Below are 27,500 nucleotides of genomic sequence, written 5' to 3' on the forward strand. Positions count from 1 at the left end.
TTAAAGTGGAGACTAAAATCGACAACACTAAACCGAGTAGCGAGACGACTCGCCTATACTCGTATAGAATCACGACTAACGACACGACTGGGGACTTGAATGGAGGCTCGAGTCCCCCGACCTGGCAGATACGAGACGGCAAGCTTGTCAGCGCCAGCAAGAATGTAGTGAAGGCAGAGGACGGCGGCGCCCCTGGCTACAGCCTCCTTCACGAATGCACGAGGCCGGACGAGCGGGCAGACCTCTCCCCCATCGAGATCAGTGCCACTTCTAATATGAATCAAGACCTGAAGAATGTAATTGAAGAGCTCCGTGGAGACACACAAGTAGAGACCAAGACCAATGTGGAGACTGTCTCAGACGGGCGGGGGGGCGTGGTGACCGTCACCACCACAAAGTCAGTGTCCTCACACGTCACTGTCAGCGGACCGAACATGAACACTTTTGATCACAACGACTCTCTCAGTAAGCTGGAGGCTGAGCTGAGTGCCCTCCTGTCTCCGGGCACGGATCCCCGCGATAGACAAGTCTTACCTAGGATTAATGGCACAGAGTTAGGTGCGCACACCTCCCTCTCCGCCGCTGGGGGCGCGGGGCTACAGAACAACGGGGGGGTGAAGGGCAGTGCGCGCGGTAATGACACATACAATGTATCTGTTTCCTCTAATCTTCCATTACCTGACTTACAAGAGTTTTCTGGCAAGGCTGCTCCCCTGCTGCCTGACGTGGTGAAGGATGACGGGGTTGGGGGGTCGGTGGGGGTGGCAGGGAAGGGGCCTGGAGCGCTTGGCTTGTCCGCTGGCGCGCCGCCCAAAATGGAAATCACAAGCAATTTACCTTCCGGGAAAGCTGAAGTTGACTTAAATTATCACATTGACGAACCATGGCTCGATATTGATGATGAGAGAGGTGTACCAGCCATTGACGACGGCGCCCGACTTAGGTTGAAAGGCGATTCCTTAGGCATGTCTGGTCCTGAGGTGGCCGTGGACACCGGCGGCATAAGTGGGCCCAGTGGAGGCGCTCAGGTTAGTGGTAAGAAACCCTCAGTACCAAAAAAGAAAAAAAACACTGCCGGTCCTTGTTCCTGCCTCAACACACCGTCCAAACTAGAAGCAGAGGAACCGTACGTCTCGGCTGACGTGCAAGGGCCAGGCGCCGGGGTGGAAACCGCTGCGGCCGCGGCCGTTGAGACAGAGCCTGGAAAAGGCACCGCATGTGTAGATGCTTCACTTACTGCAGATGCTGGAAACTCAGAGGTAAAAAAGAAGCCACCCAAAGCAAAATTAGGGTCGTGTTTTGGAAAACCTAAACAGCCAAAATCGAGTATTGAAGGTGATGTTGTAGAACCCAAAGCCGGAGGGGATATTTCTAGTCTTGAGGGGCCTGAAATAAAGGCTGAGGTGAGTGCCGATATGCCCAGTGCAAATGTCAAGCCGGACAAACACACGAAAAAGAAAAATGCGAAACTGTCGTCGTGTTTTGGCAAGCCAAAGGAGCCTAAATCTAATATCTCTTTCGAGTCTTCTCATCCCGGAGGAAAAATAGAGCTTCCTGCGGCGAAAGGAAAACTTGACGTGGAAACAACGACACCTGAAGTCGAGGTGCAGGTGCCGAGAGGTGAACTGGACCTTGGGGAAAGGAAGGTTGCAGCTGACACAGAGTTGTCACTGACAGCTAAAGTGCCGTCCGTTCCCAGAGTACAAGCTACTGTAGAGGGAAAAGCTGCTGTCCCAGATTTGGATTTAGACATAAAAGCTACCACTTCGCCGACATTGGATATGAAAAGTCAATATGGCATTCAAGCTAACTTGCCCAATCTTGACACAGACAGAATGGATCATGCATTTGGAGTGCAAGGCGAAGCAGTCAAGATGGACATGCCCGCAGCCAGTATAAACACTGGAATAGACACATCAGGAGACATGGTGTCGCCTTCATTGAAATTTGATGCTAGACAACCGAGTATCGATTTCCCAACACTAGAGCTTAGCAAGGCAGCAGGCGTGGCTCCAGAAGTGGACATAGACGCAGGCATAAACTACAAGTTGAAAGGAAGCACACCGGACGTACAAGTCAAGGGATTACATGACATTGGAAGACCGGATATAAGAGGGGAATTTAAACCTGGCAAAGTTGATGTTGATCTTCCTGAAGCGAGTGCAGAGGCCAGCATTGCTGGTCCTGAAGCAAAGGCCGGAATCAGTGTAGAGGCGCCAGAGGTAAAGGTGAAGGCAGAGAAGCCTAAGGCCAAGGCTAAATTTGGGTCCTGTTTCGGAAAGCCCAAGTCACCAAAAGTTGAAGGCGAATATAAGCCAGGTAAGGCTGAAGTGGAGCTTCCTGAAGCAGAGATCAAGGGAGGCATTGAAGCCCCTGAGGCAAAGGCCGACATTGATATTGACTCCCCAGAGGTAAAGGTTGAAGGCGGAGTGTATCCTCCTGCGGTGTCAGTTGAGTCCCCAGAGGTGAAGGTAAAGGGCGGGAAAGGAAAGGGGAAGTTCGGCTCCTGCTTTGGCAAGCCGAAGACTCCTGATGTAGAGGGCGAGTATAAGCCAGGAAAGGCAGAACTAGAGGGTCCCGACGTGTCGGCCGGTGTGAGTGTTGCTGGTCCGGATGTCAAAGGGGAAGTGAGCGTACAACCACCAGACGTGAAGGCAAAGGTCGATAAAAAGCCAAAAGCTAAACTGGGATCTTGCTTTGGAAAGCCAAAGGCACCGAAGGTAGAGGGTGAGTATGAGCCTGGAAAGGTAGAGGTCGATGTTCCTGAAGTCAGCGCCGAAGCGAGCGTCAAAACACCTGAAGGGAAGGCTGAGTTTGACGCTGAAGCACCAGACGTTAAAGTGAAGGGCGGGAAAGGTGTTGGAAAGCCCAAGATGAAGCTAGGATCATGCTTTGGAAAACCCAAGACTCCTAAGGTAGAGGCAGCTTACCAGCCACCTGAAGTCAGTGCTGAATTAAAGGTTCCTAAAGCCGAAATTGACGTTCCAGAGCTGGGAGGCGAAATCGAGGTTGATGCTCCAAAAGCCTCCGTCAATGTGGATCTGCCTGAAGTTCCCAAACTGAAGGAGACCTAGACCTAAATATTGACGTCCCGAAGGCAGAGCCATCCTTTAAGATTGAAGGTGACATCCCTGACCTGCCAAAGGTCGAAGCCAAGCTCGGAGGTAGAGCCGAGCTTCCCGAAGTCGAAGTTGAAGGAAAGCTTCCTTCACTCCCTGATGTGAAAGCAAACATTGATGCTGGTGGAGCGTTGCCAGAGGTGAAGCTTGAGGGAGAGCTCCCTCAAGGAGACGTGAAGGTTGACGTCGACGCCAAGTTGCCCAGCGTCTCTGGAGAAATCAAAGGACCAGAATTTTCTTTGCCTGAGTTGTCAGCACCCAAAGTAGAAGGAGAAATTAAGGGTGAGTTACCGACCGTTGAGATTCCTGAAGCCGAAGTGTCACTGCCATCTGTTCCTTCAGCCGAAATAAAGGCGGAGGTTGAAGCCCCTAAAATATCTGGAGAGGTTGAGCCGCTAAAGGTGAAAGGGAAGAAGCCCAAGATGGCTCCATGTGCTTGTTTCGGAGGGCCAAAGAAGGGGAAGCTGGAAGAGCCGTACGTATCAGCTGGCGCCGAAATCAAGGCTCCTATTGAAGGGAAGGGGATAGACGTTGGTGTTGAAGGTAAAGTTGACCCCGAATTAAAGTTAGAAGGTGATATTCCCTCAGCAAGTGTGTCCGTCGGTGTTCCTAAAGGGGAGGCCCAAGTTGAGGTAGAAGCCCCGAAAGTGAAGGTGAAAGGAGATAAGCCGAAGGCCAAGTTTGGGTCGTGCTTCGGAAAGCCTAAAAGCCCTGAAGTAGAAGCGGAATATAAACCTGGCAAAGTTGATGTTGATCTTCCTGAAGCGAGTGCAGAGGCCAGCATTGCTGGTCCTGAAGCAAAGGCCGGAGTCAGTGTAGAGGCGCCAGAGGTAAAGGTGAAGGCAGAGAAGCCTAAGGCCAAGGCTAAATTTGGGTCCTGTTTCGGAAAGCCCAAGTCACCAAAAGTTGAAGGCGAATATAAGCCAGGTAAGGCTGAAGTGGAGCTTCCTGAAGCAGAGATCAAGGGAGGCATTGAAGCCCCTGAGGCAAAGGCCGACATTGATATTGACTCCCCAGAGGTAAAGGTTGAAGGCGGAGTGTCTCCTCCTGCGGTGTCAGTTGAGTCCCCAGAGGTGAAGGTAAAGGGCGGGAAAGGAAAAGGGAAGTTCGGCTCCTGCTTTGGCAAGCCGAAGACTCCTGATGTAGAGGGCGAGTATAAGCCAGGAAAGGCAGAACTAGAGGGTCCCGACGTGTCGGCCGGTGTGAGTGTTGCTGGTCCGGATGTCAAAGGGGAAGTGAGCGTACAACCACCAGACGTGAAGGCAAAGGTCGATAAAAAGCCAAAAGCTAAACTGGGATCTTGCTTTGGAAAGCCAAAGGCACCGAAGGTAGAGGGTGAGTATGAGCCTGGAAAGGTAGAGGTCGATGTTCCTGAAGTCAGCGCCGAAGCGAGCGTCAAAACACCTGAAGGGAAGGCTGAGTTTGACGCTGAAGCACCAGACGTTAAAGTGAAGGGCGGGAAAGGTGTTGGAAAGCCCAAGATGAAGCTAGGATCATGCTTCGGAAAACCCAAGACTCCTAAGGTAGAGGCAGCTTACCAGCCACCTGAAGTCAGTGCTGAATTAAAGGTTCCTAAAGCCGAAATTGACGTTCCAGAGTTGGGAGGCGAAATCGAGGTTGATGCTCCAAAAGCCTCCGTCAATGTGGATCTGCCCGAAGTTCCCAAACTGAAAGGAGACCTAGACCTAAATATTGACGTCCCGAAGGCAGAGCCATCCTTTAAGATTGAAGGTGACATCCCTGACCTGCCAAAGGTCGAAGCCAAGCTCGGAGGTAGAGCCGAGCTTCCCGAAGTCGAAGTTGAAGGAAAGCTTCACTCCCTGATGTGAAAGCAAACATTGATGCTGGTGGAGCGTTGCCAGAGGTGAAGCTTGAGGGAGAGCTCCCTCAAGGAGACGTGAAGGTTGACGTCGACGCCAAGTTGCCCAGCGTCTCTGGAGAAATCAAAGGACCAGAATTTTCTTTGCCTGAGTTGTCAGCACCCAAAGTAGAAGGAGAAATTAAGGGTGAGTTACCGACCGTTGAGATTCCTGAAGCCGAAGTGTCACTGCCATCTGTTCCTTCAGCCGAAATAAAGGCGGAGGTTGAAGCCCCTAAAATATCTGGAGAGGTTGAGCCGCTAAAGGTGAAAGGGAAGAAGCCCAAGATGGCTCCATGTGCTTGTTTCGGAGGGCCAAAGAAGGGGAAGCTGGAAGAGCCGTACGTATCAGCTGGCGCCGAAATCAAGGCTCCTATTGAAGGGAAGGGGATAGACGTTGGTGTTGAAGCTAAAGTTGACCCCGAATTAAAGGTAGAAGGTGATATTCCCTCAGCAAGTGTGTCCGTCAGTGTTCCTAAAGGGGAGGCCCAAGTTGAGGTAGAAGCCCCGAAAGTGAAGGTGAAAGGAGATAAGCCGAAGGCCAAGTTTGGGTCGTGCTTCGGAAAGCCTAAAAGCCCTGAAGTAGAGGCGGAATATAAACCTGGCAAAGTTGATGTTGATCTTCCTGAAGCGAGTGCAGAGGCCAGCATTGCTGGTCCTGAAGCAAAGGCCGGAGTCAGTGTAGAGGCGCCAGAGGTAAAGGTGAAGGCAGAGAAGCCTAAGGCCAAGGCTAAATTTGGGTCCTGTTTCGGAAAGCCCAAGTCACCAAAAGTTGAAGGCGAATATAAGCCAGGTAAGGCTGAAGTGGAGCTTCCTGAAGCAGAGATCAAGGGAGGCATTGAAGCCCCTGAGGCAAAGGCCGACATTGATATTGAATCCCCAGAGGTAAAGGTTAAAGGCGGAGTGTCTCCTCCTGCGGTGTCAGTTGAGTCCCCAGAGGTGAAGGTAAAGAGCGGGAAAGGAAAGGGGAAGTTCGGCTCCTGCTTTGGCAAGCCGAAGACTCCTGATGTAGAGGGCGAGTATAAACCAGGAAAGGCAGAACTAGAGGGTCCCGACGTGTCGGCCGGTGTGAGTGTTGCTGGTCCGGATGTCAAAGGGGAAGTGAGCGTACAACCACCAGACGTGAAGGCAAAGGTCGATAAAAAGCCAAAAGCTAAACTGGGATCTTGCTTTGGAAAGCCAAAGGCACCGAAGGTAGAGGGTGAGTATGAGCCTGGAAAGGTAGAGGTCGATGTTCCTGAAGTCAGCGCCGAAGCGAGCGTCAGAACACCTGAAGGGAAGGCTGAGTTTGACGCTGAAGCACCAGACGTTAAAGTGAAGGGCGGGAAAGGTGTTGGAAAGCCCAAGATGAAGCTAGGATCATGCTTCGGAAAACCCAAGACTCCTAAGGTAGAGGCAGCTTACCAGCCACCTGAAGTCAGTGCTGAATTAAAGGTTCCTAAAGCCGAAATTGACGTCCCAGAGCTGGGAGGCGAAATCGAGGTTGATGCTCCAAAAGCCTCCGTCAATGTGGATCTGCCCGAAGTTCCCAAACTGAAAGGAGACCTAGACCTAAATATTGACGTCCCGAAGGCAGAGCCATCCTTTAAGATTGAAGGTGACATCCCTGACCTGCCAAAGGTCGAAGCCAAGCTCGGAGGTAGAGCCGAGCTTCCCGAAGTCGAAGTTGAAGGAAAGCTTCCTTCACTCCCTGATGTGAAAGCAAACATTGATGCTGGTGGAGCGTTGCCAGAGGTGAAGCTTGAGGGAGAGCTCCCTCAAGGAGACGTGAAGGTTGACATCGACGCCAAGTTGCCCAGCGTCTCTGGAGAAATCAAAGGACCAGAATTTTCTTTGCCTGAGTTGTCAGCACCCAAAGTAGAAGGAGAAATTAAGGGTGAGTTACCGACCGTTGAGATTCCTGAAGCCGAAGTGTCACTGCCATCTGTTCCTTCAGCCGAAATAAAGGCGGAGGTTGAAGCCCCTAAAATATCTGGAGAGGTTGAGCCGCTAAAGGTGAAAGGGAAGAAGCCCAAGATGGCTCCATGTGCTTGTTTCGGAGGGCCAAAGAAGGGGAAGCTGGAAGAGCCGTACGTATCAGCTGGCGCCGAAATCAAGGCTCCTATTGAAGGGAAGGGGATAGACGTTGGTGTTGAAGGTAAAGTTGACCCCGAATTAAAGGTAGAAGGTGATATTCCCTCAGCAAGTGTGTCCGTCGGTGTTCCTAAAGGGGAGGCCCAAGTTGAGGTAGAAGCCCCGAAAGTGAAGGTGAAAGGAGATAAGCCGAAGGCCAAGTTTGGGTCGTGCTTCGGAAAGCCTAAAAGCCCTGAAGTAGAAGCGGAATATAAACCTGGCAAAGTTGATGTTGATCTTCCTGAAGCGAGTGCAGAGGCCAGCATTGCTGGTCCTGAAGCAAAGGCCGGAGTCAGTGTAGAGGCGCCAGAGGTAAAGGTGAAAGCAGAGAAGCCTAAGGCCAAGGCTAAATTTGGGTCCTGTTTCGGAAAGCCCAAGTCACCAAAAGTTGAAGGCGAATATAAGCCAGGTAAGGCTGAAGTGGAGCTTCCTGAAGCAGAGATCAAGGGAGGCATTGAAGCCCCTGAGGCAAAGGCCGACATTGATATTGACTCCCCAGAGGTAAAGGTTGAAGGCGGAGTGTCTCCTCCTGCGGTGTCAGTTGAGTCCCCAGAGGTGAAGGTAAAGGGCGGGAAAGGAAAGGGGAAGTTCGGCTCCTGCTTTGGCAAGCCGAAGACTCCTGATGTAGAGGGCGAGTATAAGCCAGGAAAGGCAGAACTAGAGGGTCCCGACGTGTCGGCCGGTGTGAGTGTTGCTGGTCCGGATGTCAAAGGGGAAGTGAGCGTACAACCACCAGACGTGAAGGCAAAGGTCGATAAAAAGCCAAAAGCTAAACTGGGATCTTGCTTTGGAAAGCCAAAGGCACCGAAGGTAGAGGGTGAGTATGAGCCTGGAAAGGTAGAGGTCGATGTTCCTGAAGTCAGCGCCGAAGCGAGCGTCAAAACACCTGAAGGGAAGGCTGAGTTTGACGCTGAAGCACCAGACGTTAAAGTGAAGGGCGGGAAAGGTGTTGGAAAGCCCAAGATGAAGCTAGGATCATGCTTCGGAAAACCCAAGACTCCTAAGGTAGAGGCAGCTTACCAGCCACCTGAAGTCAGTGCTGAATTAAAGGTTCCTAAAGCCGAAATTGACGTCCCAGAGTTGGGAGGCGAAATCGAGGTTGATGCTCCAAAAGCCTCCGTCAATGTGGATCTGCCCGAAGTTCCCAAACTGAAAGGAGACCTAGACCTAAATATTGACGTCCCGAAGGCAGAGCCATCCTTTAAGATTGAAGGTGACATCCCTGACCTGCCAAAGGTCGAAGCCAAGCTCGGAGGTAGAGCCGAGCTTCCCGAAGTCGAAGTTGAAGGAAAGCTTCCTTCACTCCCTGATATGAAAGCAAACATTGATGCTGGTGGAGCGTTGCCAGAGGTGAAGCTTGAGGGAGAGCTCCCTCAAGGAGACGTGAAGGTTGACGTCGACGCCAAGTTGCCCAGCGTCTCTGGAGAAATCAAAGGACCAAAATTTTCTTTGCCTGAGTTGTCAGCACCCAAAGTAGAAGGAGAAATTAAGGGTGAGTTACCGACCGTTGAGATTCCTGAAGCCGAAGTGTCACTGCCATCTGTTCCTTCAGCCGAAATAAAGGCGGAGGTTGAAGCCCCTAAAATATCTGGAGAGGTTGAGCCGCTAAAGGTGAAAGGGAAGAAGCCCAAGATGGCTCCATGTGCTTGTTTCGGAGGGCCAAAGAAGGGGAAGCTGGAAGAGCCGTACGTATCAGCTGGCGCCGAAATCAAGGCTCCTACTGAAGGGAAGGGCATAGACGTTGGTGTTGAAGGTAAAGTTGACCCCGAATTAAAGGTAGAAGGTGATATTCCCTCAGCAAGTGTGTCCGTCGGTGTTCCTAAAGGGGAGGCCCAAGTTGAGGTAGAAGCCCCGAAAGTGAAGGTGAAAGGAGATAAGCCGAAGGCCAAGTTTGGGTCGTGCTTCGGAAAGCCTAAAAGCCCTGAAGTAGAAGCGGAATATAAACCTGGCAAAGTTGATGTTGATCTTCCTGAAGCGAGTGCAGAGGCCAGCATTGCTGGTCCTGAAGCAAAGGCCGGAGTCAGTGTAGAGGCGCCAGAGGTAAAGGTGAAGGCAGAGAAGCCTAAGGCCAAGGCTAAATTTGGGTCCTGTTTCGGAAAGCCCAAGTCACCAAAAGTTGAAGGCGAATATAAGCCAGGTAAGGCTGAAGTGGAGCTTCCTGAAGCAGAGATCAAGGGAGGCATTGAAGCCCCTGAGGCAAAGGCCGACATTGATATTGAATCCCCAGAGGTAAAGGTTAAAGGCGGAGTGTCTCCTCCTGCGGTGTCAGTTGAGTCCCCAGAGGTGAAGGTAAAGGGCGGGAAAGGAAAAGGGAAGTTCGGCTCCTGCTTTGGCAAGCCGAAGACTCCTGATGTAGAGGGCGAGTATAAGCCAGGAAAGGCAGAACTAGAGGGTCCCGACGTGTCGGCCGGTGTGAGTGTTGCTGGTCCGGATGTCAAAGGGGAAGTGAGCGTACAACCACCAGACGTGAAGGCAAAGGTCGATAAAAAGCCAAAAGCTAAACTGGGATCTTGCTTTGGAAAGCCAAAGGCACCGAAGGTAGAGGGTGAGTATGAGCCTGGAAAGGTAGAGGTCGATGTTCCTGAAGTCAGCGCCGAAGCGAGCGTCAAAACACCTGAAGGGAAGGCTGAGTTTGACGCTGAAGCACCAGACGTTAAAGTGAAGGGCGGGAAAGGTGTTGGAAAGCCCAAGATGAAGCTAGGATCATGCTTCGGAAAACCCAAGACTCCTAAGGTAGAGGCAGCTTACCAGCCACCTGAAGTCAGTGCTGAATTAAAGGTTCCTAAAGCCGAAATTGACGTTCCAGAGTTGGGAGGCGAAATCGAGGTTGATGCTCCAAAAGCCTCCGTCAATGTGGATCTGCCCGAAGTTCCCAAACTGAAAGGAGACCTAGACCTAAATATTGACGTCCCGAAGGCAGAGCCATCCTTTAAGATTGAAGGTGACATCCCTGACCTGCCAAAGGTCGAAGCCAAGCTCGGAGGTAGAGCCGAGCTTCCCGAAGTCGAAGTTGAAGGAAAGCTTCCTTCACTCCCTGATGTGAAAGCAAACATTGATGCTGGTGGAGCGTTGCCAGAGGTGAAGCTTGAGGGAGAGCTCCCTCAAGGAGACGTGAAGGTTGACGTCGACGCCAAGTTGCCCAGCGTCTCTGGAGAAATCAAAGGACCAGAATTTTCTTTGCCTGAGTTGTCAGCACCCAAAGTAGAAGGAGAAATTAAGGGTGAGTTACCGACCGTTGAGATTCCTGAAGCCGAAGTGTCACTGCCATCTGTTCCTTCAGCCGAAATAAAGGCGGAGGTTGAAGCCCCTAAAATATCTGGAGAGGTTGAGCCGCTAAAGGTGAAAGGGAAGAAGCCCAAGATGGCTCCATGTGCTTGTTTCGGAGGGCCAAAGAAGGGGAAGCTGGAAGAGCCGTACGTATCAGCTGGCGCCGAAATCAAGGCTCCTATTGAAGGGAAGGGGATAGACGTTGGTGTTGAAGCTAAAGTTGACCCCGAATTGAAGTTAGAAGGTGATATTCCCTCAGCAAGTGTATCCGTCGGTGTTCCTAAAGGGGAGGCCCAAGTTGAGGTAGAAGCCCCGAAAGTGAAGGTGAAAGGAGATAAGCCGAAGGCCAAGTTTGGGTCGTGCTTCGGAAAGCCTAAAAGCCCTGAAGTAGAAGCGGAATATAAACCTGGCAAAGTTGATGTTGATCTTCCTGAAGCGAGTGCAGAGGCCAGCATTGCTGGTCCTGAAGCAAAGGCCGGAGTCAGTGTAGAGGCGCCAGAGGTAAAGGTGAAGGCAGAGAAGCCTAAGGCCAAGGCTAAATTTGGGTCCTGTTTCGGAAAGCCCAAGTCACCAAAAGTTGAAGGCGAATATAAGCCAGGTAAGGCTGAAGTGGAGCTTCCTGAAGCAGAGATCAAGGTAGGCATTGAAGCCCCTGAGGCAAAGGCCGACATTGATATTGACTCCCCAGAGGTAAAGGTTGAAGGCGGAGTGTCTCCTCCTGCGGTGTCAGTTGAGTCCCCAGAGGTGAAGGTAAAGGGCGGGAAAGGAAAAGGGAAGTTCGGCTCCTGCTTTGGCAAGCCGAAGACTCCTGATGTAGAGGGCGAGTATAAGCCAGGAAAGGCAGAACTAGAGGGTCCCGACGTGTCGGCCGGTGTGAGTGTTGCTGGTCCGGATGTCAAAGGGGAAGTGAGCGTACAACCACCAGACGTGAAGGCAAAGGTCGATAAAAAGCCAAAAGCTAAACTGGGATCTTGCTTTGGAAAGCCAAAGGCACCGAAGGTAGAGGGTGAGTATGAGCCTGGAAAGGTAGAGGTCGATGTTCCTGAAGTCAGCGCCGAAGCGAGCGTCAAAACACCTGAAGGGAAGGCTGAGTTTGACGCTGAAGCACCAGACGTTAAAGTGAAGGGCGGGAAAGGTGTTGGAAAGCCCAAGATGAAGCTAGGATCATGCTTCGGAAAACCCAAGACTCCTAAGGTAGAGGCAGCTTACCAGCCACCTGAAGTCAGTGCTGAATTAAAGGTTCCTAAAGCCGAAATTGACGTTCCAGAGTTGGGAGGCGAAATCGAGATTGATGCTCCAAAAGCCTCCGTCAATGTGGATCTGCCCGAAGTTCCCAAACTGAAAGGAGACCTAGACCTAAATATTGACGTCCCGAAGGCAGAGCCATCCTTTAAGATTGAAGGTGACATCCCTGACCTGCCAAAGGTCGAAGCCAAGCTCGGAGGTAGAGCCGAGCTTCCCGAAGTCGAAGTTGAAGGAAAGCTTCCTTCACTCCCTGATGTGAAAGCAAACATTGATGCTGGTGGAGCGTTGCCAGAGGTGAAGCTTGAGGGAGAGCTCCCTCAAGGAGACGTGAAGGTTGACGTCGACGCCAAGTTGCCCAGCGTCTCTGGAGAAATCAAAGGACCAGAATTTTCTTTGCCTGAGTTGTCAGCACCCAAAGTAGAAGGAGAAATTAAGGGTGAGTTACCGACCGTTGAGATTCCTGAAGCCGAAGTGTCACTGCCATCTGTTCCTTCAGCCGAAATAAAGGCGGAGGTTGAAGCCCTAAAATATCTGGAGAGGTTGAGCCGCTAAAGGTGAAAGGAAGAAGCCCAAGATGGCTCCATGTGCTTGTTTCGGAGGGCCAAAGAAGGGAAGCTGGAAGAGCTGTATCAGCTGGCGCCGAAATCAAGGCTCCTATTGAAGGGAAGGGGATAGACGTTGGTGTTGAAGCTAAAGTTGACCCCGAATTGAAGTTAGAAGGTGATATTCCCTCAGCAAGTGTGTCCGTCGGTGTTCCTAAAGGGGAGGCCCAAGTTGAGGTAGAAGCCCCGAAAGTGAAGGTGAAAGGAGATAAGCCGAAGGCCAAGTTTGGGTCGCTGGAAAGCCTAAAAGCCCTGAAGTAGAAGCGGAATATAAACCTGGCAAAGTTGATGTTGATCTTCCTGAAGCGAGTGCAGAGGCCAGCATTGCTGGTCCTGAAGCAGAGGCCGGAGTCAGTGTAGAGGCGCCAGAGGTAAAGGTGAAAGCAGAGAAGCCTAAGGCCAAGGCTAAATTTGGGTCCTGTTTCGGAAAGCCCAAGTCACCAAAAGTTGAAGGCGAATATAAGCCAGGTAAGGCTGAAGTGGAGCTTCCTGAAGCAGAGATCAAGGGAGGCATTGAAGCCCCTGAGGTAAAGGCCGACATTGATATTGACTCCCCAGAGGTAAAGGTTGAAGGCGGAGTGTCTCCTCCTGCGGTGTCAGTTGAGTCCCCAGAGGTGAAGGTAAAGGGCGGGAAAGGAAAGGGGAAGTTCGGCTCCTGCTTTGGCAAGCCGAAGACTCCTGATGTAGAGGGCGAGTATAAGCCAGGAAAGGCAGAACTAGAGGGTCCCGACGTGTCGGCCGGTGTGAGTGTTGCTGGTCCGGATGTCAAAGGGGAAGTGAGCGTACAACCACCAGACGTGAAGGCAAAGGTCGATAAAAAGCCAAAAGCTAAACTGGGATCTTGCTTTGGAAAGCCAAAGGCACCGAAGGTAGAGGGTGAGTATGAGCCTGGAAAGGTAGAGGTCGATGTTCCTGAAGTCAGCGCCGAAGCGAGCGTCAAAACACCTGAAGGGAAGGCTGAGTTTGACGCTGAAGCACCAGACGTTAAAGTGAAGGGCGGGAAAGGTGTTGGAAAGCCCAAGATGAAGCTAGGATCATGCTTCGGAAAACCCAAGACTCCTAAGGTAGAAGCAGCTTACCAGCCACCTGAAATCAGTGCTGAATTAAAGGTTCCTAAAGACGAAATTGACGTCCCAGATTTGGGAGGCGAAATCGAGGTTGATGCTCCAAAAGCCTCCGTCAATGTGGAACTGCCCGAAGTTCCCAAACTGAAAGGAGACCTAGACCTAAATATTGACGTCCCGAAGGCAGAGCCATCCTTTAAGATTGAAGGTGACATCCCTGACCTGCCAAAGGTCGAAGCCAAGCTCGGAGGTAGAGCCGAGCTTCCCGAAGTCGAAGTTGAAGGAAAGCTTCCTTCATTCCCTGATGTGAAAGCAAACATTGATGCTGGTGGAGCGTTGCCAGAGGTGAAGCTTGAGGGAGAGCTCCCTCAAGGAGACGTGAAGGTTGACGTCGACGCCAAGTTGCCCAGCGTCTCTGGAGAAATCAAAGGACCAGAATTTTCTTTGCCTGAGTTGTCAGCACCCAAAGTAGAAGGAGAAATTAAGGGTGAGTTACCGACCGTTGAGATTCCTGAAGCCGAAGTGTCACTGCCATCTGTTCCTTCAGCCGAAATAAAGGCGGAGGTTGAAGCCCCTAAAATATCTGGAGAGGTTGAGCCGCTAAAGGTGAAAGGGAAGAAGCCCAAGATGGCTCCATGTGCTTGTTTCGGAGGGCCAAAGAAGGGGAAGCTGGAAGAGCCGTACGTATCAGCTGGCGCCGAAATCAAGGCTCCTACTGAAGGGAAGGGCATAGACGTTGGTGTTGAAGGTAAAGTTGACCCCGAATTAAAGGTAGAAGGTGATATTCCCTCAGCAAGTGTGTCCGTCGGTGTTCCTAAAGGGGAGGCCCAAGTTGAGGTAGAAGCCCCGAAAGTGAAGGTGAAAGGAGATAAGCCGAAGGCCAAGTTTGGGTCGTGCTTCGGAAAGCCTAAAAGCCCTGAAGTAGAAGCGGAATATAAACCTGGCAAAGTTGATGTTGATCTTCCTGAAGCGAGTGCAGAGGCCAGCATTGCTGGTCCTGAAGCAAAGGCCGGAGTCAGTGTAGAGGCGCCAGAGGTAAAGGTGAAGGCAGAGAAGCCTAAGGCCAAGGCTAAATTTGGGTCCTGTTTCGGAAAGCCTAAGTCACCAAAAGTTGAAGGCGAATATAAGCCAGGTAAGGCTGAAGTAGAGATCAAGGGAGGCATTGAAGCCCCTGAGGCAAAGGCCGACATTGATATTGACTCCCCAGAGTTAAAGGTTGAAGGCGGAGTGTCTCCTCCTGCGGTGTCAGTTGAGTCCCCAGAGGTGAAGGTAAAGGGCGAGAAAGGAAAGGGCAACTTCGGCTCCTGCTTTGGCAAGCCGAAGACTCCTGATGTAGAGGGCGAGTATAAGCCAGGAAAGGCAGAACTAGAGGGTCCCGACGTGTCGGCCGGTGTGAGTGTTGCTGGTCCGGATGTCAAAGGGGAAGTGAGCGTACAACCACCAGACGTGAAGGCAAAGGTCGATAAAAAACCAAAAACGAACCTGGGATCTTGCTTTGGAAAGCCAAAGGCACCGAAGGTAGAGGGTGAGTATGAGCCTGGAAAGGTAGAGGTCGATGTTCCTGAAGTCAGCGCCGAAGCGAGCGTCAAAACACCTGAAGGGAAGGCTGAGTTGGACGCTGAAGTGAAGGGCGAGAAAGGTGTTGGAAAGCCCAAGATGAAGCTAGGATCATGCTTTGGAAAACCCAAGACTCCTAAGGTAGAGGCAGCTTACCAGCCACCTGAAGTCAGTGCTGAATTAAAGGTTCCTAAAGCCGAAATTGACGTCCCAGAGTTGGGAGGCGAAATCGAGGTTGATGCTCCAAAAGCCTCCGTCAATGTGGATCTGCCCGAAGTTCCCAAACTGAAAGGAGACCTAGACCTAAATATTGACGTCCCGAAGGCAGAGCCATCCTTTAAGATTGAAGGTGACATCCCTGACCTGCCAAAGGTCGAAGCCAAGCTCGGAGGTAGAGCCGAGCTTCCCGAAGTCGAAGTTGAAGGAAAGCTTCCTTCACTCCCTGATGTGAAAGCAAATATTGATGCTGGTGGAGCGTTGCCGGAGGTGAAGCTTGAGGGAAAGCTCCCTCAAGGAGACGTGAAGGTTGACGTCGACGCCAAGTTGCCCAGCGTCTCTGGAGAAATTAAAGGACCAGCATTTTCTTTGCCTGAGTTGTCAGCACCCAAAGTAGAAGGAGAAATTAAGGGTGAATTGCCATCAGTTGCAGGAAGTGTGCCATCAATCCCAGAGGTGAATACAAACATTGATATCGATGGATCTCTGCCAGATGTCAGCATCGGAAGTATAGTAACTAGTGGTAATGCAGAAGTAAATGCAGGTGCTCGTCCATCAACATCTGCTGGTATTAGATTTGAAGAACCGAAAATTGAGGGTGAATATGATATCGAACCGATGGATATAAAAGCTGGATTTAGCACCCCTGGTGCAGATTTGAAAATAAAAGGTGAAAGACAAAAAATTAGTTTTGGATCATTCTTAGGAAGAGCAAAAAGTCCTTTAGCTAAAGGTCAGTATTCACCTACGAAAGCCCAGAAAGTTGATGCTGAAATTTCTGGGAAAGCAAATATAAGACCTTTTGACGCTCAGATTGAGGATGACCTTCCGCAATGTGAACTAGATGTTGGTGTGACGACTCCGGAGGTAGCAATGGAATCTCCGGATGTCGATGTGAAAGGACGCAAAGGAAAAGCAGGTTTAGGATCTTGCTTTGGGAAACCAAAAACTTCTAAAATGGAGGGCGAATATAAGCCAGGAAAGGTTGAAGCAGAGCTCCCCGAAACAGAGATCAAGGGAGACGTACGAGCTCCTGAGGCAAAGGCAGATCTAGATATTGAATCCCCCGACGCAAAGGTGAAAGGCGGGGTGTCAGCTGAGTCCCCAGAGATGAAGGTAAAGGGTGGGAAAGGAAAGGCCAAGTTCGGCTCCTGCTTTAGCAAGCCGAAGACTCCTGACATAGAGGGAGAGTATAAGCCTGGGAAGGCAGAACTAGAGGGCCCCGACGTGTCGGCCGATGTGAGTGTTGCTGGTCCGGATGTCAAAGGGGAAGTCAGCGTACAACCACCAGACGTGAAGGCAAAGACCGATAAAAAGCCAAAAGTTAAACTGGGCTCTTGTTTCGGAAAGCCAAAGGCACCGGAGATAGAGGGCGAGTATCACCCTGGGACTTTGGATTTACAAGTTCCAGAAATAAACGGAGAAATAGAAAGTTCGAGTGCAGATTTAAAATTACCAAACGTTGATATAAATGTCGAACCACCTATTCCACCAGTGCGCAAACATAAACTAAGACTGGCTGGTGATCTCCCGGAAGCGAAAGTCACTGGAACTTTGCCTGAGTGCAATGCAGAAGCTGGCATGCAGGCTGCGGTCCCCGATGTTCTCATTGGAACTGGAAAATTGGAACTTAAGAATGATGTCCCAGAGATGAATGCTAACATTCCAGGAATAAAAGTTGATGTCCCAAGATATGGAGGGAAATTGGACTTAAAGTCTGATGTTCCAGAGGTGACGGCTGATATCCCAGGATTTGGAGGAAAATTGGACTTTAAGGCTGATGTCCCAGAGGTGAAGGGTGACGTCCCTGGATTTGGAGGAAAATTGAACTTTAAGGCTGATGTCCCAGAGGTGAAGGCTGATATTCCAGGATTTGGAGGAAAATTGGACTTTAAGGCTGATGTCCCAGAGGTGAAGGCTGATGTCCCAGGATTTGGAGGAAAATTGGACTTTAAGGCTGATGTCCCAGAGGTGAAGGCTGATGTCCCAGGATTTGGAGGAAAATTGAACTTTAAGGCTGATGTCCCCGAAGTGAAGGCTGATATCCCAGAATTTGGAGGAAAATTGGACTTTAAGACTGATGTCCCAGAGGTGAAGGCTGATATCCCAAGATTTGGAGGAAAATTGGACTTTAAGGCTGATGTCCCAGAGGTGAAGGCTGATATCCCAGGATTTGGAGGAAAATTGGACTTTAAGGCTGATGTCCCAGAGGTGAAGGCTGATGTCCCAGGATTTGGTGGAAAATTGGACTATAAGGCTGATGTCCCAGAGGTGAAGGCTGATGTCCCAGGATTTGGCGGAAAATTGAACTTTAAGGCTGATGTCCCAGAGGTGAAGGCTGATATCCCAGGATTTGGAGGAAAATTGGACTTTAAGGCTGATGTCCCAGAGATGAAGGCTGATATCCCAGGATTTGGCGGTAAATTGGACTTCAAGGCTGATGTCCCAGAGGTGAGGGCTGATATCCCAGGATTTGGCGGAAAATTAGACTTTAAGGCTGATGTCCCAAAGGTGAAAGCTGATGTCCCAGGATTTGGCGGAAAATTGGACTTTAAGGCTGATGTTCCAGAGGTGAAGGCTGATATCCCAGGATATGGTGGAAAATTGGACTATAAGGCTGATGTCCCAGGATTTGGCGGAAAATTGGACTTTAAGGCTGATGTCCCAGAGGTGAAGGCTGATATCCCAGGATTTGGAGGAAAATTGGACTTTAAGGCTGATGTCCCAGAGGTGAAGGCTGATATCCCAGGATTTGGTGGAAAATTGGACTTTAAGGCTGATGTCCCAGAGGTGAAGGCTGATATCCCAGGATTTGGCGGAAAATTGGACTTTAAGGCTGATGTCCCAAAGGTGAAGGCTGATGTCCCAGGATTTGGCGGAAAATTAGACTTTAAGGCTGATGTCCCAGAGGTGAAGGCTGATATCCCAGGATTTGGTGGAAAATTGGACTTTAAGGCTGATGTCCCAGAGGTGAAGGCTGATATCCCAGGATTTGGTGGAAAATTGGACTTTAAGGCTGATGTCCCAGGATTTGGAGGAAAATTGGACTTTAAGGCTGATGTCCCAGAGGTGAAGGCTGATATCCCAGGATTTGGAGGAAATTTGGATTATAAGGCTGATGTCCCAGCGGTGAAGGCTGATATCCCAGGATTTGGTGGAAAATTGGACTTTAAGGCTGATGTCCCAGAGGTGAAGGCTGATGTCCCAGGATTTGGAGGAAAATTGGACTTTAAGGCTGATGTCCCAGAGGTGAAGGCTGATGTCCCAGGATTTGGAGGAAAATTGGACTTTAAGGCTGATGTCCCAGAGGTGAAGGCTGATGTCCCAGGATTTGGAGGAAAATTGGACTTTAAGGCTGATGTCCCAGAGGTGAAGGCTGATGTCCCAGGATTTGGAGGAAAATTGGACTTTAAGGCTGATGTCCCAGAGGTGAAGGCTGATATCCCAGGATTTGGTGGAAAATTGGACTTTAAGGCTGATGTCCCAGAGGTGAAGGCTGATGTCCCAGGATTTGGAGGAAAATTGGACTTTAAGGCTGATGTCCCAGAGGTGAAGGCTGATATCCCAGGATTTGGAGGAAAATTGGACTTTAAAGCTGATGTCCCAGAGGTGAAGGCTGATGTCCCAGGATTTGGAGGAAAATTAGACTTTAAAGCTGATGTCCCAGAGGTGAAGGCTGATGTCCCAGGATTTGGAGGAAAATTGGACTTTAAGGCTGATGTCCCAGAGGTGAAGGCTGATGTCCCAGGATTTGGAGGAAAATTGGACTTTAAGGCTGATGTCCCAGAGGTGAAGGCTGATGTCCCAGGATTTGGAGGAAAATTGGACTTTAAGGCTGATGTCCCAGAGGTGAAGGCTGATGTCCCAGGATTTGGAGGAAAATTCGACTTTAAGGCTGATGTCCCAGAGGTGAAGGCTGATGTCCCAGGATTTGGAGGAAAATTGGACTTTAAGGCTGATGTCCCAGAGGTGAAGGCTGATGTCCCAGGATTTGGAGGAAAATTGGACTTTAAGGCTGATGTCCCAGAGGTGAAGGCTGATGTCCCAGGATTTGGAGGAAAATTGGACTTTAAGGCTGATGTCCCAGAGGTGAAGGCTGATGTCCCAGGATTTGGAGGAAAATTGGACTTTAAGGCTGATGTCCCAGAGGTGAAGGCTGATATCCCAGGATTTGGTGGAAAATTGGACTTTAAGGCTGATGTCCCAGAGGTGAAGGCTGATGTCCCAGGATTTGGAGGAAAATTGGACTTTAAGGCTGATGTCCCAGAGGTGAAGGCTGATGTCCCAGGATTTGGAGGAAAATTGGACTTTAAGGCTGATGTCCCAGAGGTGAAGGCTGATGTCCCAGGATTTGGAGGAAAATTGGACTTTAAGGCTGATGTCCCAGAGGTGAAGGCTGATGTCCCAGGATTTGGAGGAAAATTGGACTTTAAGGCTGATGTCCCAGAGGTGAAGGCTGATGTCCCAGGATTTGGAGGAAAATTGGACTTTAAGGCTGATGTCCCAGAGGTGAAGGCTGATGTTCCAGGATTTGGAGGAAAATTGGACTTTAAGGCTGATGTCCCAGAGGTGAAGGCTGATATCCCAGGATTTGGCGGAAAATTGGACTTTAAGGCTGATGTCCCAGAGGTGAAGGCTGATGTCCCAGGATTTGGAGGAAAATTGGACTTTAAGGCTGATGTCCCAGAGGTGAAGGCTGACATCCCAGGATTTGGCGGAAAATTGAACTTTAAGGCTGATGTCCCAGAGGTGAAGGCTGACATCCCAGGATTTGGCGGAAAATTGGACTATAAGGCTGATGTCCCAAAGGTGAAGGCTGATATCCCAGGATTTGGCGGAAAATTGGACTATAAAGCTGATGTCCCAGAGGTGAAGGTTGATGTCCCTGGATTTGGAGGAGAATTGGACTTTAAGGCTGATGTCCCAAAGGTGAAGGCTGATGTCCCAGGATTTGGAGGAAAATTGGACTTTAAGGCTGATGTCCCAGAGGTGAAGGCTGATATCCCAGGATTTGGCGGAAAATTGGACTTTATGGCTGATGTCCCAGAGGTGAAGGCTGACATCCCAGGATTTGGCGGAAAATTGAACTTTAAGGCTGATGTCCCAGAGGTGAAGGCTGACATCCCAGGATTTGGCGGAAAATTGGACTATAAGGCTGATGTCCCAAAGGTGAAGGCTGATATCCCAGGATTTGGCGGAAAATTGGACTATAAAGCTGATGTCCCAGAGGTGAAGGTTGATGTCCCTGGATTTGGAGGAGAATTGGACTTTAAGGCTGATGTCCCAAAGGTGAAGGCTGATGTCCCAGGATTTGGAGGAAAATTGGACTTTAAAGCTGATGTCCCAGAGGTGAAGGCTGATGTCCCAGGATTTGGAGGAAAATTGGACTATAAGGCTGATGTCCCAGGATTTGGAGGAAAATTGGACTATAAGGCTGATGTCCCAGGATTTGGAGGAAAATTGGACTTTAAGGCTGATGTCCCAGATGTGAAGGTTGATATTCCAGGATTTGGAGGAAAATTGGACTTTAAGGCCGATGTCCCAGAGGTGAAAGCTGATATTCCAGGATTTGGAGGAAAATTGGACTTTAAGGCTGATGTCCCAGATGTGAAGACTGATATCCCAGGATTTGGTGGAAAGTTGGACTTTAAGGCTGATGTCCCAGATGTGAAGACTGATATCCCAGGATATGGCGGAAAGTTGGACTTTAAGGCTGATGTCCCAGAGGTGAAGGCTGATGTCCCTGGATTTGGAGGAAAATTGGACTTTAAGGCTGATGTCCCAGAGGTGAAGGCTGATATCCCAGGATTTGGAGGAAAATTGGACTTTAAGCCTGATGTCCCAGAGGTGAAGGCTGATATCCCAGGATTTGGTGAAAAATTGGACTTTAAGGCTGATATCCCAGAGGTGAAGGCTGCTGTCCCAGGATTTGGAGGAAAATTGGACTTTAAGGCTGATGTCCCAGAGGTGAAGGCTGATATCCCAGGATTTGGCGGAAAATTGGACTTTAAGGCTGATGTCCCAAAGGTGAAGGCTGATATCCCAGGATTTGGTGGAAAATTGGACTTTAAGGCTGATGTCCCAGAAGTGAAGACTGACGTGCCAGAGATGAAGGCTGATATCCCAGGGTTTGGTGGAACATTGAACTTTAGGGCTGATGTTCCAGAGGTGAAGGCTGGTGTCCCAGGATCTGAAGAGAATATTGGTTTTAATGGTGGTGATTCTGGTAGTGTTGATGTATCGGTGAAGCCAGTCTTGCCTCGCGTTGAAGGTAATGATTCTCCGTTGAATGTGCCTGTTGAAGGTGATCTTCATTTCCCTGAAGTCAAAATTGGTTATCATGGTGAAGGTATGAAGGAAATCGAGTCACCGGGATCATTTGGTGTTAAGACCCGTATTCCCGTTTTAGATATCAAGTCCAAATCGTCCGATCCTTCAGTTCTCTCTGGTTCCGCTGAAGGAAATTTTCCCGAAGTTAGACTTGGTGCTGCTGTAAGCTCACTTGGAGATGGAGAAGGAGTGGCTCCCGCTGGGCGGGGCTCGAGAAAGAAAAGAGGAAGACGGGGAAGGAGTACTGAAGAGAATGTCGACAAAGCAGCTATCGTGCCACGAGAGACTCAACAGAAAGTGCCTGAGTCTGATGAGAGACCTTATCCTGAAATGACAGGTGTGGAAGCTCAGCTGAGATTAGACACAGAATTGCCGGGAGTGTCCGTCAGTGGAACAAGTGATGATCCTATTTCTCGGAGTAAAATTCCTAGGTTTAGTGGAATGTCAAAACCAGAAAAGGGGATGGGAGGAAAGTTTGAGGGACAGCCTTATGAAGTGACAGTCGATAGTGCCGGGGGTCAGGTCAAGGTGGACAGTAGTAGCGGCATCCCGGTGTTGTCCGAACGTATTTCCGTCTCGTTCAGGCCACAGGGTGAGGTAGGGACGCAAGGTAACATTCCAGTAGCATCTGTTCCCGAGGGCATGGCACCTATTGGCTGGGTCCTGCCCCCAGTCACCACACAGACCACCTGTCCAGGGATCATGTTCAGGGAGGGTCAGCTATCACCGGACGAAAGAGAAGGTGCTGTGCAGCCTAGTCAGCCAGGAGTTAGAGGGGAGGGCACTCAACACGAGCAAGAAGCCGGCGATGCTGAGCGAGTCAGGGACAGAGATTCTTACATCAGGGGTAAGCTGGGGCCTTTCAAACTCACGCCTGAAAGGACAATGAGCGAGTGTAAAACTGAAGTTAGGAGGATTGGCAGCAACCCCGCCAGTCCAGACAGTAGACCACAGACCACGGAGCAGGTGGGCCTTGAGCCTCAGTCATATTCAGTCACTGTGGACACAGACGCCAGTGGAAGACTACTATCCGACCCGATTGGAGACCTCCAGACAAGAGTGGGTGCAGGAGACAATGACCAACGAGGAGGCAAACAGTCTCGCACGGTTTTCGTAACGGAAGACGCCGGCGGGAGAGTTGTGGTCCATAGGAGAATGGACTCCACCCCAGTAGTTCCACTTGAGCAAGACAGTTCAGCGGCGGCCACAACAATTCCAGAGGAACTGAGTCCCAGTTCTTCCTCCGGCGTCCCTCCATTGATTGCCTCTTGTGAAATACCCGAGGGAGTCGCTACACAGAGAACAGTTCGTGTCAGAAAAATCAGGAAAATCAAAGTAGGAGATGGACCTGAAGAAACCATTGTTGAAACAGACTATGAAACTTTCCCTGGCCAGGAAGTTGACATGTCTCGACTTGAGGGTGTGTTAGAGGGCGGCGAGGTGTTGCGAGGCACACCTGAGGGGGAGCCGAGTCTGTCATACCTGCCACCTGAGCTGAGGGACAACTCACTTCTCCACTTTGGCTCCGACCAAAGGGAGACACCTGGCGACACACACCAGACTGTCACCAGGACTGTCCGGAGGATACCCTCAGGCGAAATAGCTCAGTACCTTCCCGAAGGGTTCGACGAAAACCTCCACAGAGTTGTCGGAGGAACAACGACGACCACGATGAAAACCATACGAAAGGTTAAGGTGCTGCGAAGAGACGAGAGCGGCAACATGGTGGAGTGTGAGGCCGACGACGAAAACTTGAGAGCGCTGCTGCCCAGCCTCGCCTCAGATGGTGCCTCCCCCACCACCACGACCACCACCACCACCACCGACGACGACGACGACGGTGGAATGGTTACCACGACCACCACCACCACCACTTCCGACGGAGGCACCGTCACCAGAGTCATTCGAGAAAGACGTTTTGTAACTGACGGATCATCGATAAGTGCTTTGGAGGAGGGACTTGCCTCCGCCGGTGAGTGTGAGGGCGGCGCGCCCGAGAGGGTTGCGGCGAGACCCGACCAGTCTACCGACGACCGAAGAACATAGTGAACCCAACGAATGACACGACCCTTGTGTATATTTATGCTGTGAATGTGCTTAGAAAACGTTCTCCTTGTGTATACATCGTCATGTAAGCTACACCTTTGTCTGTTCCTGTGCCACTGCCTCGGTGCGCTCGAAACAAGTGCGTCTCACTCGACTTGTGGCACAGACGTGACTCCCAGACAGACGCCTCAGAACAGTCAATGAAAATGTGTTGTTAAAAAAAAAAAATAGAAAATGAAAGTGTCCGACAAGTAACCGTTACCAAGCCCCTCAACGACCAACAAACATACGCAGTGCCTTACTCTGCCCTGCGGAGTGACTCGTCCGTCCACGCCCACTTACGAGGCTCCACCCACTGCTCCGTCCCGCCCCCCTCCGCAGCGCCACCACTGCCTGCCTCCCACGGTAAGTCACCACCACTCTCCAAGCCTTTATCTCTTTCTCTCGCAGTCAGGTTTTTTTCCCTCGCTTTATTCCATTAGTAACATTTATGGTAATGTTACTGTCAGTTTAATGTGTCCTTCAAAAGTGGTCTGTGGCAGCATTAATCACACACACACACACACACACACACACACACACACACACACACACACACACACACTAACAATGCACAGGTAGTTTTAAGGTAACGCCCAATGGAGGAGGAGGAGACGGAGGAGGAGGAGGAGGAGGAGGAAGAAGAAGAGGAGGAGGAGGAGGCGGAAGATGGAAGGGGAACAGGAAGGCTTGTTGGTGATTGTTTTGTGGAGAAAGTGATATATTTATTATAGAAGACAGAAAAGTATGAATGAGTTGTATGGAAGACGAACATTGGTGAGAAATGAATGAGGAAGAGCAAGAAGAAGGAGGAGGAGGAGGAGGAAGAAGAGGAGGAGGAAGAGGAGGAGGGTACTGGCTGCTCCTTCCCCCTCACTCACACCCACCAACTCCTCACACCTGCTATTAATACCTTGACACGTAAACATAATCATCGCGTATTATCACCCTATGAATGAGCGCTACACCCTCTTTTCAAGGAGTTACGGTTACAAGGGGCCGGATTAATCAGTGACGGAGAGGCAACAGGGGCAAGAGAAGTAAGTCTCCTATGTTGTAAAAAAAAAAAAAGTGAATAAGTTAGTGACGGAGAGAATGTAGTAAAGGGATTAATTAAGTAGAAAGGAAGCAGTAGATGAATGAATTGGCAACAGTGAGGAAATAGCGGCAGGAGCAGTAGATGGATAAGTTAGTGGAGGCAGTAGTAAATGAATTAACTGGAAAGGAAGAAGTAGATAGATAGATAAATAGTAGTAGTAGTAGTAGTAGTAGAAGTAGAAGCAGAAGGGACGAGATGACTTCAGATCTTAAGAGAATATCGAAAAAAAAATATTGTGAAGATCTTTTAGGAGAGTCTACACAGTTCTCCTCCTCCTCCTCCTCCTCCTCCTCCTCTTCCTCTAGGGTCTTTCTCCACTTCCTTTGAAACGCGCCTGTATGGAGTGGCGAGCTGAGAAAACTCTACGGGATGAGAGCTCCAGTGTGTGTGTGTGTGAGAGAGAGAGAGAGAGAGAGAGAGAGAGAGAGAGAGAGAGAGAGAGAGAGAGAGATGTTGGCTGTGGGAACGGACTTGACACGAGTGGAATGAACATGAGGAAGGTGACACAAGCGTTAATCAGGTGAGGACGGCGGCGGTAGCGAAGGGTGAGGCAGTGACGGATGGAGGAGGAGGAGGAGGAGGAGGAGGAGTAAGATAAATAAAGAAAGAAGAGAAGGGCCTATGAGTGTCAGGTGTCAGTGTATGGAGGGAAGGAGAGAAAAGGAAATATGAAGAAGAATGGGAGGAGGGAGAAAGGGAGGGAAAACTATGGAAGGAAGGAAGGAAGGAAATGAAGTACAATTAAAGGAAGAAGAATAGGAGGAGGGAAGGATGAAAAGAAAGATATTTAATGAATGGAAGAAAGAAAGGAAGAAGAATAGGAGGAGGGAAGGATGAAAAGAAAGATATTTAATGAAGGGAAGAAAGAAAGGAAGAATAGGAGAAGGGAAGGAGGGAAAGAAATATATGGAATGAATGAACGAATGTAGGAAAGAAGAATGGGATGGAGGGGGGGAGGGAAAGAAAGGAATGGAATGAATGGGAGGAAATGAAATACAAACAAAGGAGGAGGAGGAGGAGGAGGAGGAAGAAATATATGGAATGAATGAACGAATGTAGGAAAGAAGAATGGGAGGGAGGGGGGGAGAGAAAGGAAAGGAATGAATGAATGGGAGGAAATGAAATGCGAACAAAGGGAGAGGAATGGGAGAAGGAGGAGGAGGAGGAGGAGGAGGAGGAGGAGGAGGAGGAGGAGGGAAGAAAAGCTATGGCGTAAACGAAAGCACAGATCAGGCTATGGCACTCAGGAGGAGGAGGAGGAAGAGGAGGAGGAGGAGGAGGGAAGGAAATCTATGGCGTAAACGGAAGCACAGATCAGACTATGACACTCGTATTAACACCTGGGAATTGCTACTTACCTGTCATTACCTGTTTTTATGGAGGTGAGCCGCTGATTGCCGGGGTAAGTGGGCCAAGGTGGGCTGCGTGATGAGATGTTTCGCGTCATGCAAGTCACTAAACAGGTTGGGAGAAAGTAAATATTGCGGGTGTATTGGGGAGAGAAGGGGGAGAGGGGGGCAGGGGATAGGTGTGAGAGGGGAGGGGATAGGTGTGTGGGGGGGTGAATAGGAGTGTGCTGGGAGGGGGAAATGTGTTATGTTGGGGTGGTTTTTTGTGGGGAGGTGTGTGGGGGGTAAAATGTGTGTATGTGTATGTGTATGTGTGTGTGTGTGTGTGTGTGTGTGTGTGTGTGTGTGTGTGTGTGTGTGCAACTGGTGGGGGTGGGAGTGGATAGGAGTGTGCTGGGGAAATGTTTAATGGGGGGGTAGTTTTTTGTGGGGAGGTGTGTGGGGGGTAAAATGTGTGTGTGTGTGTGTGTGTGTGTGTGTGTGTGTGTGTGTGTGCAACAGGTGGGGGTGGGGGTGGATAGGAGTGCGCTGGGGAAATGTGTAATGGGGGGGGGTAGTTTTTTGTGGGGAGGTGTGTGGGGGGTAAAATGTGTGTATGTGTGTGTGTGTGTGTGTGTGTGTGTGTGTGTGTGTGTGTGTGGGGGTGTGGGGGGGTGTGTGGGGGATAAAATGTGTGTTTGTGTCTGTGTGTGTGTGTGTGTGTGTGTGTGTGTGTGTGTGTGTGTGTGTGTGTGTGTGTGTGTGCAACAGGTGGGGGTGGGGATGACAGGTGGCGCTGTGATGGGGCGTGAAGCTTACTCGGGCTTCCTATTCTTATCCATGACAGCATCGCCTCCCCTCCCCCACCCCCTCCACCCCCCCACACCCCCACAGCTGGCCGCGCACCTCGCCAGCACCCCCCATCAACCCCCCCACCACACAGAGGCTCCCCCACTACCCCCAACCATCCCCACCACCACACACTCACTCCCTCACCCACCCCCACCATCACCCACACCCCCCGCCGCCACGCCCCAACACAGCTTTCCAAACCCTCGTCTTCAAATATAGGCAGCAAGCGAAACATATCACAGACACACTCACAAATATATTCAGTTAAGAGAATGGTAATAAAAACAATTTCACTTAATAAAACATGCAAAAAGGCGCGATTTAGGTGACATATGCGTAAGGAAAGCACGTGATAAAATATATGTAGATTCATTCGCGCGAAAAGATTGTACGTGTGGACCAAAGTGCCGTACGAAAAAGGGTGTGGGTTGGGTAGTCAGTTTTATATAAGCTCGATTTATGCAACACACACACACACACACACACACACACACACACACACACACACACACACACACACACACACACACACACACACACACACACACACACACACACACACACACACACACACACACACACACACACACACACACACACACGCAACTTGATCCTCTGTGACTAAAAAGGATTCCAAAATAGAAGAAAAGGAAAAAGAAGATAAGAGGCATTAGTAAGTAGGTCAGTGTGGCCAAGCCGAGATTTAGGTAACGTCAACACACGGAAGTAGACAACCGTAAGTAACCTCTGCGACACACAACAACAA

General features: G+C 50.3%; 2 protein-coding genes across 2 annotated transcripts in view; both read left to right on the top strand.

The window, feature by feature from the left end:
- The window catches only part of LOC126986784 (neuroblast differentiation-associated protein AHNAK-like), a 22,608-nt gene extending 837 nt beyond the window's left edge, over positions 1-21,771 (top strand). Inside the window, exons 1-7 of the mRNA XM_050843155.1 lie at positions 1-2,319; positions 7,499-11,046; positions 12,764-13,267; positions 14,966-15,496; positions 15,854-16,412; positions 16,578-21,168; positions 21,708-21,771. The exon at positions 1-2,319 is cut by the window's left edge and continues 837 nt beyond it. Of these exons, the coding sequence (XP_050699112.1) occupies positions 1-2,319; positions 7,499-11,046; positions 12,764-13,267; positions 14,966-15,496; positions 15,854-16,412; positions 16,578-21,168; positions 21,708-21,771 (12,116 nt within the window). The remainder of the gene's footprint in view (positions 2,320-7,498; positions 11,047-12,763; positions 13,268-14,965; positions 15,497-15,853; positions 16,413-16,577; positions 21,169-21,707) is intronic.
- Positions 21,772-23,416: 1,645 nt separating this feature from the next.
- LOC126986889 (glycogen debranching enzyme-like) overlaps positions 23,417-27,500 on the top strand; it is a 60,459-nt gene continuing 56,375 nt past the window's right edge. Inside the window, exon 1 of the mRNA XM_050843369.1 lies at positions 23,417-23,821. The gene's annotated coding sequence lies outside the window, so the exon portion shown is untranslated. The remainder of the gene's footprint in view (positions 23,822-27,500) is intronic.

This window comes from Eriocheir sinensis, chromosome 63 (genome assembly GCF_024679095.1).
Source record: "Eriocheir sinensis breed Jianghai 21 chromosome 63, ASM2467909v1, whole genome shotgun sequence".
NCBI lineage: Eukaryota > Metazoa > Arthropoda > Malacostraca > Decapoda > Varunidae > Eriocheir > Eriocheir sinensis.